At 40.2% G+C, this 12,010-nt stretch overlaps 1 protein-coding gene across 1 annotated transcript in view; it reads right to left on the reverse strand.

Annotated features, from left to right (window-relative positions):
- Positions 1 to 408: 408 nt before the first annotated feature.
- Positions 409 to 12,010, reverse strand: part of MAOA (monoamine oxidase A) — an 83,922-nt gene continuing 72,320 nt past the window's right edge. The window contains exons 11-15 of the mRNA XM_019956047.2: positions 7,892 to 7,949; positions 6,592 to 6,689; positions 4,360 to 4,471; positions 4,052 to 4,114; positions 409 to 3,865 (exon numbers count right to left, since the gene is read on the reverse strand). Coding sequence (XP_019811606.2) covers positions 3,719 to 3,865; positions 4,052 to 4,114; positions 4,360 to 4,471; positions 6,592 to 6,689; positions 7,892 to 7,949 — 478 coding nt within the window. The 3' untranslated portion in view covers positions 409 to 3,718. The remainder of the gene's footprint in view (positions 3,866 to 4,051; positions 4,115 to 4,359; positions 4,472 to 6,591; positions 6,690 to 7,891; positions 7,950 to 12,010) is intronic.

Below are 12,010 nucleotides of genomic sequence, written 5' to 3' on the forward strand. Positions count from 1 at the left end.
TATAGATAGGCAAGCACAGAATTCTGGCAACAAATGCATAAATGACATAATGCTGACACAAAAAGAATCCTTGAGAACCATCAAGGTCAACCCACCCTTTTCCAGATGGGGAGACTGAGGCAGAGAACCAAGGCATTTGTTCAAGGAATCATAAGCTAATTAAGTGAAAAAGCTCTGATCAAACTCCACATCTTTTGTGGCCCAGTTGGGCAGATAATATTCTTGTGTTTAATCAGCTTCCAGGAAACCTTGAAAAAATCCAACTCAAACTGAACTTTGAGAATTTGGAGTCCATACCAGGTGGCTTTTTAAGCTCATCCTTCATGGACAACACTTCACTGTAACCTCCTGCTATAAGAAGCCATTTAACGTTCAAGCCATCACCTAAATAGAGGAGCCAGGTCTGAATCAGAGGTGATAGTGCACTTTATTAACAAACAAAACAATACCAGACAGGCAAAACCGTACTGCAGTGTCAATACATACATGTGTACTCCCACGTATAGCACTGGGGCACATTTCAGACAGAACAGTAGGCACCAAGTTCACAGACTAAACATGGTTCACAATCCTTCAATACTGCGTCTTCAGGCTGATATACATCCTTATTTAAAAGCTGTGAAAAGAAGGTTAACTTTTCAAATCTCATTCTTAACCTTACTATTGAGTGAGGCTGACAGCCTTCCGAACTGTGAAGCAGGTGACTGAACAGGGCCAGGCTTGATCAGCTGCTTAAACTGACTTGAGAGCAGGTGGAAGAGAAGACCTGTTGCATCTCGGGATTGGATCACCTCATGTATGTGGGAAAGTTCTCAGCTGCCATTTCACCCATAGGCACCACCTGGGCTGGCATTCATTTTTAATAATCTGTAGCTTAACAGGGTTGATCTAATTCGGATGAATTAAAGGGTTCGCTAAAAAGTTTGAGAAGAGGGTAAATCCCATATTCTGGGAATCCTTCGACATGTGAGACATGTTAACTATGTTAACAACTTGATGACTGTTAAAACTGCTGTCAGTTAAATTTGTCAGCATTTCCCCAGAGGTGTGTCAGAACCAAGTTAATCAGTAAGCAAACAGAAATAACTGAAATAGATCAGGGATGTGATTTCTCAAAGCACTTTGGTATAAAATGCAGCAAGTTCTTACATATTAGGGCATATCCAAGACAATACCAAAACTCTCAACTTAGCTAAAATGCTTTTCAATTGCAAGGTATAGACTGGCAGAAAATCCTGCTCTTTGCTCTCAGGATGTAATTTTGGATTTACAATAAGGTTAATTATGTAATAAACTTGGGTTGGTTCCTCTGGCAATCTTTAATTCCCATTCAATAAAAAAATAGACAGCAGATTAGATTAAGAGTTACTGGGAGATAATAGAAATAAGGATGTGACATGAATACCGAATATGGGAGAAGATAGAAGCAGCAGTAGACTCTTCAGCTTTGAAACAACTGTGCGGCATTTAGTACAGGGGCAAAGACGATGGTATCACTCTATTAAAAATGGTATCACTCTATTACAAATGGCATACTCTATTATAAAAGTATAAAATAATCCAGAGACAGAACGGTTGACAGGATTAATTCTAAAAAAGGAATCTGAATCTAGCTTATGTACTAAATGTGTGGAAGTGACTCCATCAAAATTTTAGTTGATTTAAATATTTTTGCACACAAAGAACAAGCTTCAGCTAGCTAGAAACTTCATTTAAAATGAAATGCCTCATTCATCAATGATGCAGAATATTACTGGGTATCTACCACCTGGGTAGCTGAGTCCACAGAATCTTCTGAATCTTCTCGACTGCTTTATTTGATCACATCTGTGTTGATTTTCATATATGTGTGTGTGTGTGTGTGTATACACTTTATGGCTGAAACTTTTGGGTTTTTTTAAAAATCTGACAGTTTTTTTTTTTTGTTTGTTTTTTTGCCACATGGGGCAGCTTGCAGGATCTTAGTTCCCCAACCAGGGATCAAACCCTGGACCTGGTGGTGAAAGCACAGAGTCTTAACCTCTGGACCGCCAGGGAACTCCCCCGACAGTTTTTAAAATGGGAAAGATAAGAGGCGAGTACTGTTCTGAACTCACATTTCTCCTAAGATAAACTTAGTCTTCATATATAAAATCATTCAATTTCATGTCTTTTATAAATCTTAATAATGAAAACAAGTGAGGTTATAACAAGAGCCCTAATTTCCTTTCTGTGCTTGATTAGTCTCATGAAATAACAATCAGAAATTTGTCATGTGCATTTCAGTACTTATTTGAGAGAAACTGGCATGGTGGTATTACTCAAAGGTAACCATGTGGAAGTGCTTCCCTGGTGGCACAGTGGTAAAGAATCTGCCCGCAATGCAGGAGACAGAGGTTTGATCCCTGGGTCAGAAATATCCCCTGGAGAAGGAAACGGCAACCCACTCCAGTATTCTTGCCTGGAAAATCCCATGGACAGAGGAGCCTAGTGGGCTACAGTTCATGGGGTCACAAAGAGTCAGACACGACTGAGCCAGTAAACAACAATAACAAACCATGTAAAAACATAGTTAACAGATCTGCCTGATTTTATTATGGCTGTAGAAAAAAAGAAAAGAAAAAAATATCTGCCACTAGGGGCCTTCAGAAGGGTCTACCCGAAGAAAGGAAAATACTGCTTCCTTGGAATTGGCAGAATGTTATCAAGGACAATGGGCCAAGTAATGTCTAGCCACCTTCCAGGAGGATGCGAAGAAGCCTACTGTAGTTGGTCTCACGAGGAGCGAAACAGGGAGCTCTCCTGGGGAACAGTCTTGCTACTATTTTGCTCATCTAGGGAGCTACATACCAGTCACAGCAAATCAATTTAAACATCCCTTGGTAAACACTGTCCTCTTTAAGAAAAAGGGGAAAAATGCAAACAAACTATCACGAAGACTAGATGTCTAGAAGTTTAGTTTAGTTTTAGTGTTAGTAGCTCAGTTGTGTCCAACTCTTTATGACCCCATGGACTGTAGCCTGCCAGGCTCCTCTGTCCATGGAATTCTCCAGGCAAGAATACTAGAGTAGATTGCCATGCTCTCCTCAAGGGGATCTTCCTGACCCAGGGATCAAACCTGGGTCTCCCTCATTGCAGGCAGATTCTTTGTGGTCTGAGCTACCAGTGTCTAGAAACTTCACAGGAATTAGAAGTGGTCAGGAGATCCCTGAGACAGCAGCCCACAAGATGTTGTGGTCTGAGGGCCTGAACTCTACCTCCACTGCTTTCCCTTATCCAAAGTGGGGGCTGCTCACCCAGGAAGTTTCGAGTCTCTGGGCCTACACTTTATCCTTTGCTAAGAACTTCGAAGGACAGTCACAGGCTGGGCTTTAATCTACTCAACCTCTACAGAGAGAAAGTTAAATGCTTCATTCCTGTGATCATCAGGTATTTTATGTTAAAGGGGAGAAAAATAGGACACAGAAACTGTTTCTCATGAGCATGTCAACTTTAACTTCTTGATGTTAAGAAATTGATCACAGGTTATTTTTCTACCAATCAACACGAGCTGGTCTACAGACAAATCACAAGATGGAGCTTGATCTTCTGGAAATTAAGGAGGTCATACACTGAGATTAAACTGAGGGGTTAAATCAGTTCACTTAAAGATGATCTGATTGCACGGCTGTTCTATGGGTCAGCAATTTGCTTTTGATGATACCGGGGAAGGATAAGCAAAAAGCATGAAGCCAAAACTTCAGGATCGGCTTAGCAGCCTGAATCTGTACATCACAAACCACAGGGCAGTTATTGATGTGGAAAACCCAACAATCTTCAGCAGGCCTGATACGGAAGGCAGGTTTCTCTCCCAGAAGCTGGGGGTGATCTCTACAGCTGGAACATCCTGGATGAATGAACATAGATCGTTAGCAAAAAAAACTCTTGCAGGAATAAGGAGTGGTAAAATATATCTGTAAAATCAGTATCTGGATCTGCCCTGGAGAGTGGCATCTACAAAGACATCAGAGGCTAGAAGTTGAGATTTTTATATGCGATTCCTGGTCTATAGAGATGGAGCTACCAAACTTACTTCAGCTTCAGGTTCTTGGATCCAGATATCTTTGGCAGACAGCTTCCCCAAAGCATTCAAAACCTGAAAGAAACAAAAAAGAAAAAGAAAAGACCTGAAAGAAAGTGGCCATGGTATTATGAGGTTCTGTACTTTCGACAGATTCAAGGCCCTGCTGGCCACAGATGAGCCTCATGAGTGGAGTGAGGGGCAGAGAAGTGGACATCTATTAATAGATAGATGATCAGTGGCACGATCTGGAAAGACCAGATGACAACTACGTCAGTGGACTCAAGAGGGAGAGCCAGCCATTCGGCTTCCTGTCTTACCTCTCTAGCTGCCCGTTCACCAGCCTCTACTGCTCCTTCCATATAACCGCTCCATTGTGTGGCAGTCTCCGTGCCAGCAAAGTAAATCCTGCCTACAGGTTGGCGAATAACCCTTCAAGGGAACAGAGAGGTCACACAGTTACCTGGGAAGGTGCTGAGGGTAAATGAGCTAATCGTGGCCCTCACCTAAAACCCCACAGAAGACAAGGAAGCCCAAATTGTTTCCAAAACTCCTATGCAACTCAGCCAAAGGTGAAAGGCTCCTCCTTGTTTCCTGGGTCTGCACCAAAGGATCTGAGCTTTCAAGCCAGAGAGAATCAGGATATGAGATCATCAATCGCTAAAGATAATGAGACCTTTTTCTAGCTAGCTAGAATTAAAATGTAAGAACATACATTAAGTCCACACTCAGATTCATTTGCTGCATGTTCCCTATTTGCAGTCCATTCTGCTACCTACAGTAAGGGGTGTGTTCTTCATGAGATCTCATCTGACTGCCGGGAAGAACAATGGTGGTGAGTGGGAAGACAGGAAGAGGAACTCATTTCTAGCAAAGGAGAGATCCAAAGGATTATGTGTCTATCTTCTTCAAAAACAACCTCTGGGAGTTTGGGGTTAGTAGATGCAAACTGTTACATATAGAATGGATGGACAACAAGGCCCTATTGTATAGCTCAGGGAGCTATACTCAATGTCCTGGGATAAACCATACTGGAAACAAACATAAAAAAGAATATGTAAAATGCATAACTGAGTCACTTTCCTGTATGGAAGAAATTAACACAACACAGTAAATCAACTACAATTAAAAACAAACAAACAAACAAACAAACCTCTGTACAATTAGCTTCTATGGATGTATCCAGAGACTGGCTGAGGGTAGTGAAATGGGCTTTCTCTTACAGAGAGGTCTTGGTGAAAAGAACCACGGAAAGGCTGGGCTGAATGAGCCACTGTCCCCTCCTACCTTGTTGGCTTTGATTCTTACAGCCACTTGCATGAAATCTCCTAAACCGTGTACCTCCACCCCAAAGGACTTCACCTCAACCTGCCGTCACGCCTTTTTCCAACTCAGGAATCCTTGGCTTCATCTATCCCTGATCCTAGTCCCATCTCCTAGACTTCTACTTTGATTCCAGAACCACTCCAGTTCATCAATACTGTTATCACTAACAAAGGCTATTCATTCTCGGCTTGAGATTTGACAGAAATAGCCAACACTAACTGCCCTTTGGAAAAGGAATTGTAAAAAGCACCCAAGATCTAAATAGGGTTCCCCATGAACCGTTTAATCTTGCATCAGATATTGATGACTTTCACTGAAATACTACACATGTCTATTGAACTCAAATCATTGCGTAATTAATAATTCAATTAAGAAAAACAAATGAAAAGCTCATATAAGGAAAGGATTATTAACAAACCCTTATTCCTTCTCTGTGGACACACATGACCTTGAGTTAACATTTTAGGTCTGTTTCTCTAGAAACCTGATGAAGGCATGAGGCCATATATGTTACCAGGCAACTGCTGCTTATGGTAAAAATGGTTGTCCTCCACCCCCTCACTGGTAACTTGTATCTAGGCTGGGAAAACTCATAAATTGCAAATATCTGGAAAGAGTCTAAATATCTGGGAAATGTTTGGGCTTTCTTGAGCATGCTGCCTCTTGTAACTGGGCATATCCTTTGTGGAGATCCTAGATACTGCCTATGAGGCTGTTTTAAGACACAAAGGCTCCTGTGAGCTAAGGGGTTTCTAAGCTAAGGTGAATTTTCCCATCTTGTGCGCATGTCAACTGCTCACACCTTAGCCGTACACAGTGAGATGCTTCCCCATGATGTCTGATGCTGCTCTGCTGGCAAGACATCTTTAGCCCATGTCCTTTTCTGTAGATTGGTGCCCAGGAGCCTAGGGTAGTCGTGCAAGACTAAATGTTTAGTTGAGCTCAAGAAGGCTCCTTGGAGGACACTGCAGCTTGCAGGATTCTCACGTGTACCAGTGACTCCTGAATTCCTCACCAGTGCTCTGCAATTGTTCTATGTGCTGCCAGGCACTGTTCTACATATGGACATACTTCTTTTCCTATGGACACCTAGAGAATACAAACTATCTGGGACATTACATATAGGAATGCTGATTCCTGTTTCTAAAATCCCCACTGAGCTTGGCTTATCTAGCTTTAAGCTTGGCACACGTCTTGTATCCATTGGTACAGTGTTTGGGTAGTACCTTCCGTATTGAGTCATGATCCCCGGGGGGAAGTAGGCAGTGTAGCAGCCTCCGGAGTACTGCTCCTGACACCAGTTCTTCTCTTCATAGTGCACTGGCTGCAGTTCAGGGGGAGAAAATTTCAAAGGGAAGACAAAGCTGAAATGCTGCCAGTCAACAATTAAGGCTCTTATGTGCTTTACTGTAACAAAACGTTTAAAGTTTATTTTCTTAAAGTAGTCCTGTTTTTCTAACTTAAGGGGAAACATGACAGTACCAAGTAATGGCCTTTTGTGAGGTACCAACAGACAAAACACATACACTTTGACTTTCTCAACCTCTTGCCTAGGAGAGACAGGAAGTATCCCAATATCTGGAAAAGAGGGTATCTCTATGTGGATTTTGAAGTCTTTAAGACTCTATCAACAATCAGGTTCTGGAAGGGTTTGCTCAAATCTCTGCATTCTTTAAATAACAGACCTTACTTCCCTATCTACCAGGGCATTACTGCTAAAAAAGGGGTGGGGGGTAGAAGGGAGAAAGTAGAAGGAAAGCATAGTGTCTAAGAAAAAGGCTTTTTTCAGAACCACTTCTCTCAGCTGGAAATGTGAATGATGGGAATACTATTAAAAAGAGGACACTTAAAGATGAAAAATATTTCCCAAGGGACGTGAGAGGACCTTCTCTGATTTCCCTAACACATTCTGCAAGTTTAGTCTTCCAACAGTTCAGAGAAAATCCCCTGGAAGAGCCCCCCGCTCTCTGCTAGGGTCTTTAAAAATAATTTCATCCTCTTAATTGCTTTCAGTGGTAGATTGAGAGCACCGAAATTCCTAAATGAAGTATAAATTGAGTCTGCAGATGGAAAAACAAATTAGTATGACTTTGACCTGGGCAGAGAGTCCAGATTCAGTCTATCTTATCAAGTATATACTACTGTGTCTGCATCAACAAATAATGATATAGCTGGGATTTTATTTGGCAGTGATCAGTTGACGCTGACAAGAGGGCAGGGCCTCTGTTCCAGGGACTGATCTCAGTCACCCTGGAGATAATACCTGCAGCTTCTGCCTCTCATTACTCCTGGCTGCCAGTTATCCAGCGAGCATTTAAACAGTCCAAGGAACTGCTGCATCAGAAATTGCATGCACCGACAGCAGCATTTTAATGGCCCTTTGTGACTGCTGAAGTTAATCCTCCAGTAAGCATATCCCTTTATACTCTCTTCATAAGACTGTCAGGAAACCAGAATCTGCTTTGCTTTACCACTCAGAGCAAACAGAGCAGAACCTGCTAGGGATTAAAGATGGGGATTTCTTACATGTAAAGCTTCTTGAGATCCTAGCACTTTGGCGTACAGTTCACAGATTTTTCTTTTCCTATAAAAAAAAAAGAACCAAAGAATGTGAAGGAAGTAATGACTGATGAGTATGGAATAAACACAGTGAGTTCCAGGGTTCTTGCAATGAACCAGATTTATTAAGTGAAAAATTAAAATCAATGGCCTTCAGTCACTACACTGAATGACCAGTTCCTTGAATCTCTGCCCTCAAATTAACCCTCTTTTTCCTGACACAGTTATGTGCTTTGAAGATTCAACCAACTGTTCTCTTTTACATTTTTGCCTCTTCCACTACCTACTACCATATCTTTTCAAGATTAAAATGGAGAAAATGAGATTGAATTAAATTCAGTTTTAGGAATTGATTCTAAGTTACTATTTGGAAATATGCAAAATTCTAAATCCCTTTTATAAGTCTATAGTAAGTATGATGTGTCTTTTAACTATCCTATGTTTATGTTTTAAATATCTACCAACATATAAAGCTCATTTAATCTTTTAAATATAACATAACACATGCTATACTAGGAGAGGCCTATGGTCATTCCAGGGTAGTAATCTGTCACTTGTCAGAATGGTCTGTGGACACAGTACTGGGTCCTAAGGGCATGGAGGAGCAGTGGGCATGATGTGTTATGTGATATTACCTTAAAACAGTCTCTGACCACCCTCATAATTCATTGTGCAAATGACCAGCACAGAACATGGCACATACTGTATCTTAAAAATCAGTAGTTTTATTCATCTAAGCACTTCTTTTAAAAAAAGATTACCATTAATTTATTTTTATTTGGCCATGCCATTTGACCTGCAGGATCTTAGTTCCCCAACCAGGGACTGAACCAGAAGTTAAAGCATTGAGTCCTAACCACTGGACTGCCAGAGAATTCCCTATCTAAGCACTTCTTGAAACAGATACATTTTAAACTCACAATCACTCTTGGTAAAGTTTAAAAGCTCTAATTTACTAAAATTACCCATTTTAGAAATGAATAGGTCTGTTTTAGAAATTGTTTAAACAGGTTAACACTGATCCAGTTATACACGTTAGGTATTTATCTTTTTTAGTCTTTATATAGGTTAAATATTGAAAGTGCTTCAAGATACTTTCTTATACACTAATAAATGACTGGAAAAAATTGCTAAAAATGTCATAAAGGGTTTAATTCAAATCTGTAAGATAAGCATTAAAAGCTAAAGAGACAAATGGTAAAAAAAAAATATTGGGGGGAAGGAAGGAGGTAAGGGAAGGTTATAGTTATTAGAAATAAATTTTAAAAGATGCCAATTTCATGTTGCCAGTTACAATAGAAAACAAGTGTTCCCAATTTCACAGGTGTTCCCAATGTCTCTGAATAATGTTGGACAAAGTGTAACTTTATACATTTACCTGAAGGCTCACACTTACATGATTTATACAACTCCTAGAGTTTCCATCCCGTGGCTATAGTAGTAAATCAAGAGAAGGAGGCGGAATGATAGATGCTGTTTACCAATACCACTTTACCATGGAAGGTTTTAAGGGAGAGACAAATGCCACTTCTGAGGTGATGTCACACATCATGAGATAGCTATTTAAGTTCCAGTACAGGCAGGCAAGATTCACTGTCCTTCAAGGAGCTGTTCATACTACAGCTCAATAATGACAAAGGAAAGGCAGAACTGGAAGAAGTCTCAAGACTACTGTGTACCTGTCTGTCTCTCTCTGTGTAATCCAAGCCATTCATTTCAGACATGAAGAGACTGAGGCTCAGTGTGCTCAAGAGACTAGCTCAACATCACTCAGCTCATTAATGGCAGGGTCAAGGGTATACTCTCCTGAGCATCCCACCTGTAGTAAGTGCTCAATAAAAATTTACTGAATCAAAATCCATCCTCAGTCCAGTGTGGTACCCTCTTTTCTACTCTATGATATGACCAATTCTTACCTACTTCACAAGAGTGTTACAAGAAATAATTCTGATATTTTGAGTCAATAAGAAAACAAAAATATTGACAATTGTTATCCTGAAAACTTAACAATGCTTCATTTACTTTAGGTACATGTAATAACATCTTTGTTAAAACAGAGTGAACTCTAAAATGTAATCAAACTACTCTATAGTTAACTTTTCATTCAAGAACAGTAAACCAGTTATCATAGAAATTTGTCATTATTGACTGTATTTCACATTATTAAATGAGTCAATGATGAGTTCTAATGAACACATAGGAAATTATCTTCTCTATCCCTTCCTCCCATTAATATAAAAATTTTTAGAAAAGTTATATAAGATAAGGATGGTACAACAATGCACTGGTTGCTTAGCTAGGCTCTAAAAATAACAGAACATACTTTAAATGATGTACAAAAGAAGTCATTGTGCAAGTTGGATATACGTACTGGTTTCTAAACCTGGCTGCTCATCATAATTACTCAAAAGGCTTGTTAAAATATGCAAATACTCAGGCCCCACCCCTAACCTACCAAATCAAAATCTATCAGCCTCAGAAAAAATATATTTTCCAAACATCCTTTGGGAAATGTTGACGTAGTTTGTTCTGGGAACTATTACTTGAGTCAATGACATTCAGAATTCCAAGTGGTTTTGCCTTATAAAAACTTTTGAGAAGTTTAGCCACTATGTGGAATCAAAACCAAATGTCTACATCCAGGCTGGTATTTATTTTACTATTAATAAGGAGGGAAGGCAGGAAATCCAAAAGAAAATGTCAAGCTTAGTATGACATAATGAAAAAAAATACACATTAGATGCTATTCGTGACTTTGTCACAAGCTGGCTATGGAGCCTTGAACAAATCATTCCCCATCGCCAGACCCCCAACTTCTTCCTCTATTGAGTGAGTAGGCAGACACTAAAATAGTTCCCCTTTCCTGACATCAAATCTCATGGTTGCTCAAATAAACAAACCCATGTGCAATTGTGGGAACGTCTGCGGCCTTTCCCTAACTTGCAAAGTCATCAAAGTAACTCTCAAAGCAAGGTCTGCTAGTTGATTTGCTGCTTCATTTTTAAATCAAATGCAGAGAGAAGTATATATTTGCACGCACACCCTCTTCAAAAGCTAACAAAGGATTTAGGGTTATCCCTGTCGTAATGAAAGGGTTTGCATAACTCAATGAAGCTATGAGCCATATCATGCAGGGCCACCCAAGATGGAAGGGTCATAGTGAAGAGTTTTGAGACAATGTGGTCCACTGGAGGAGGGAATGGCAAACCACTCCAGTATTTTGACTGTGAGAACCCCATGAATATTATGAAAAGGCAGAAAGATATGACACCAGAAGATGAGCACCCCCAGGTTGGAAGGTGTCTAATATGCTACTGGGGAAGAGTAGAGGGCAGTTACTAGTATCTCCAGAAAGAATGAAAGAAGAAGCTGGGACAAAGCAGAAATGATGCTCAGTTGTGGATGTATCTGGTGGTGAAACTAAAGTCCAATGCTGTAAAGAACAATATTGCACAGGAACCTGGAATGTTAGGTCCATGAATCAAGGTAAATTGGATGTGGTCAAGCAGGAGATGGCAAGAGTGAACATCAACATCTTAGGAATCAGTGAACTAAAATGGACAGGAATGGGCGAATTTAATTCAGATGACCATCATATCAACTACTGTGGGCAAGAATCCCTTCAAAGAAATGGAGTAGCCCTCATAGTCAACAAAAGAGTCTGAAATGCAGTACTTGAGTGCAATCTCAAAAACGACAGAATGATCTTAGTTCGTTTCCAAGGCAAACCATTCAACATCACAGTAATCTAATCACAGTAAGTCTATGACCCAAGCAGTAATGCTGAAAGAGGAATAGTTCCATGAAGACCTACATGACCTTCTAGAACTAACACCAAAAAAGATGTCCTTTTCATCATGTGGGGGTTGGAATGCAAAAGTAGGAAGTCAAGAGATACCTGGAGTAACAGGCCTTTGGAGTACAAAATGAAGCAGGGCAAAGGCTAACAGTTTTGTCAAGAGAACACACTGGTTATAGAAAACACCCTTTTCCACCAATACAAGAGATGACTCTATGCATGGATATCACCAGATGTAATCAGATTGATTATATTCTTTGCAGCCAGAGATGGAGAAGCTCTATACA

This window comes from Bos indicus, chromosome X (assembly GCF_029378745.1).
Source record: "Bos indicus isolate NIAB-ARS_2022 breed Sahiwal x Tharparkar chromosome X, NIAB-ARS_B.indTharparkar_mat_pri_1.0, whole genome shotgun sequence".
In the NCBI taxonomy this organism is placed as follows: Eukaryota; Metazoa; Chordata; class Mammalia; order Artiodactyla; family Bovidae; genus Bos; species Bos indicus.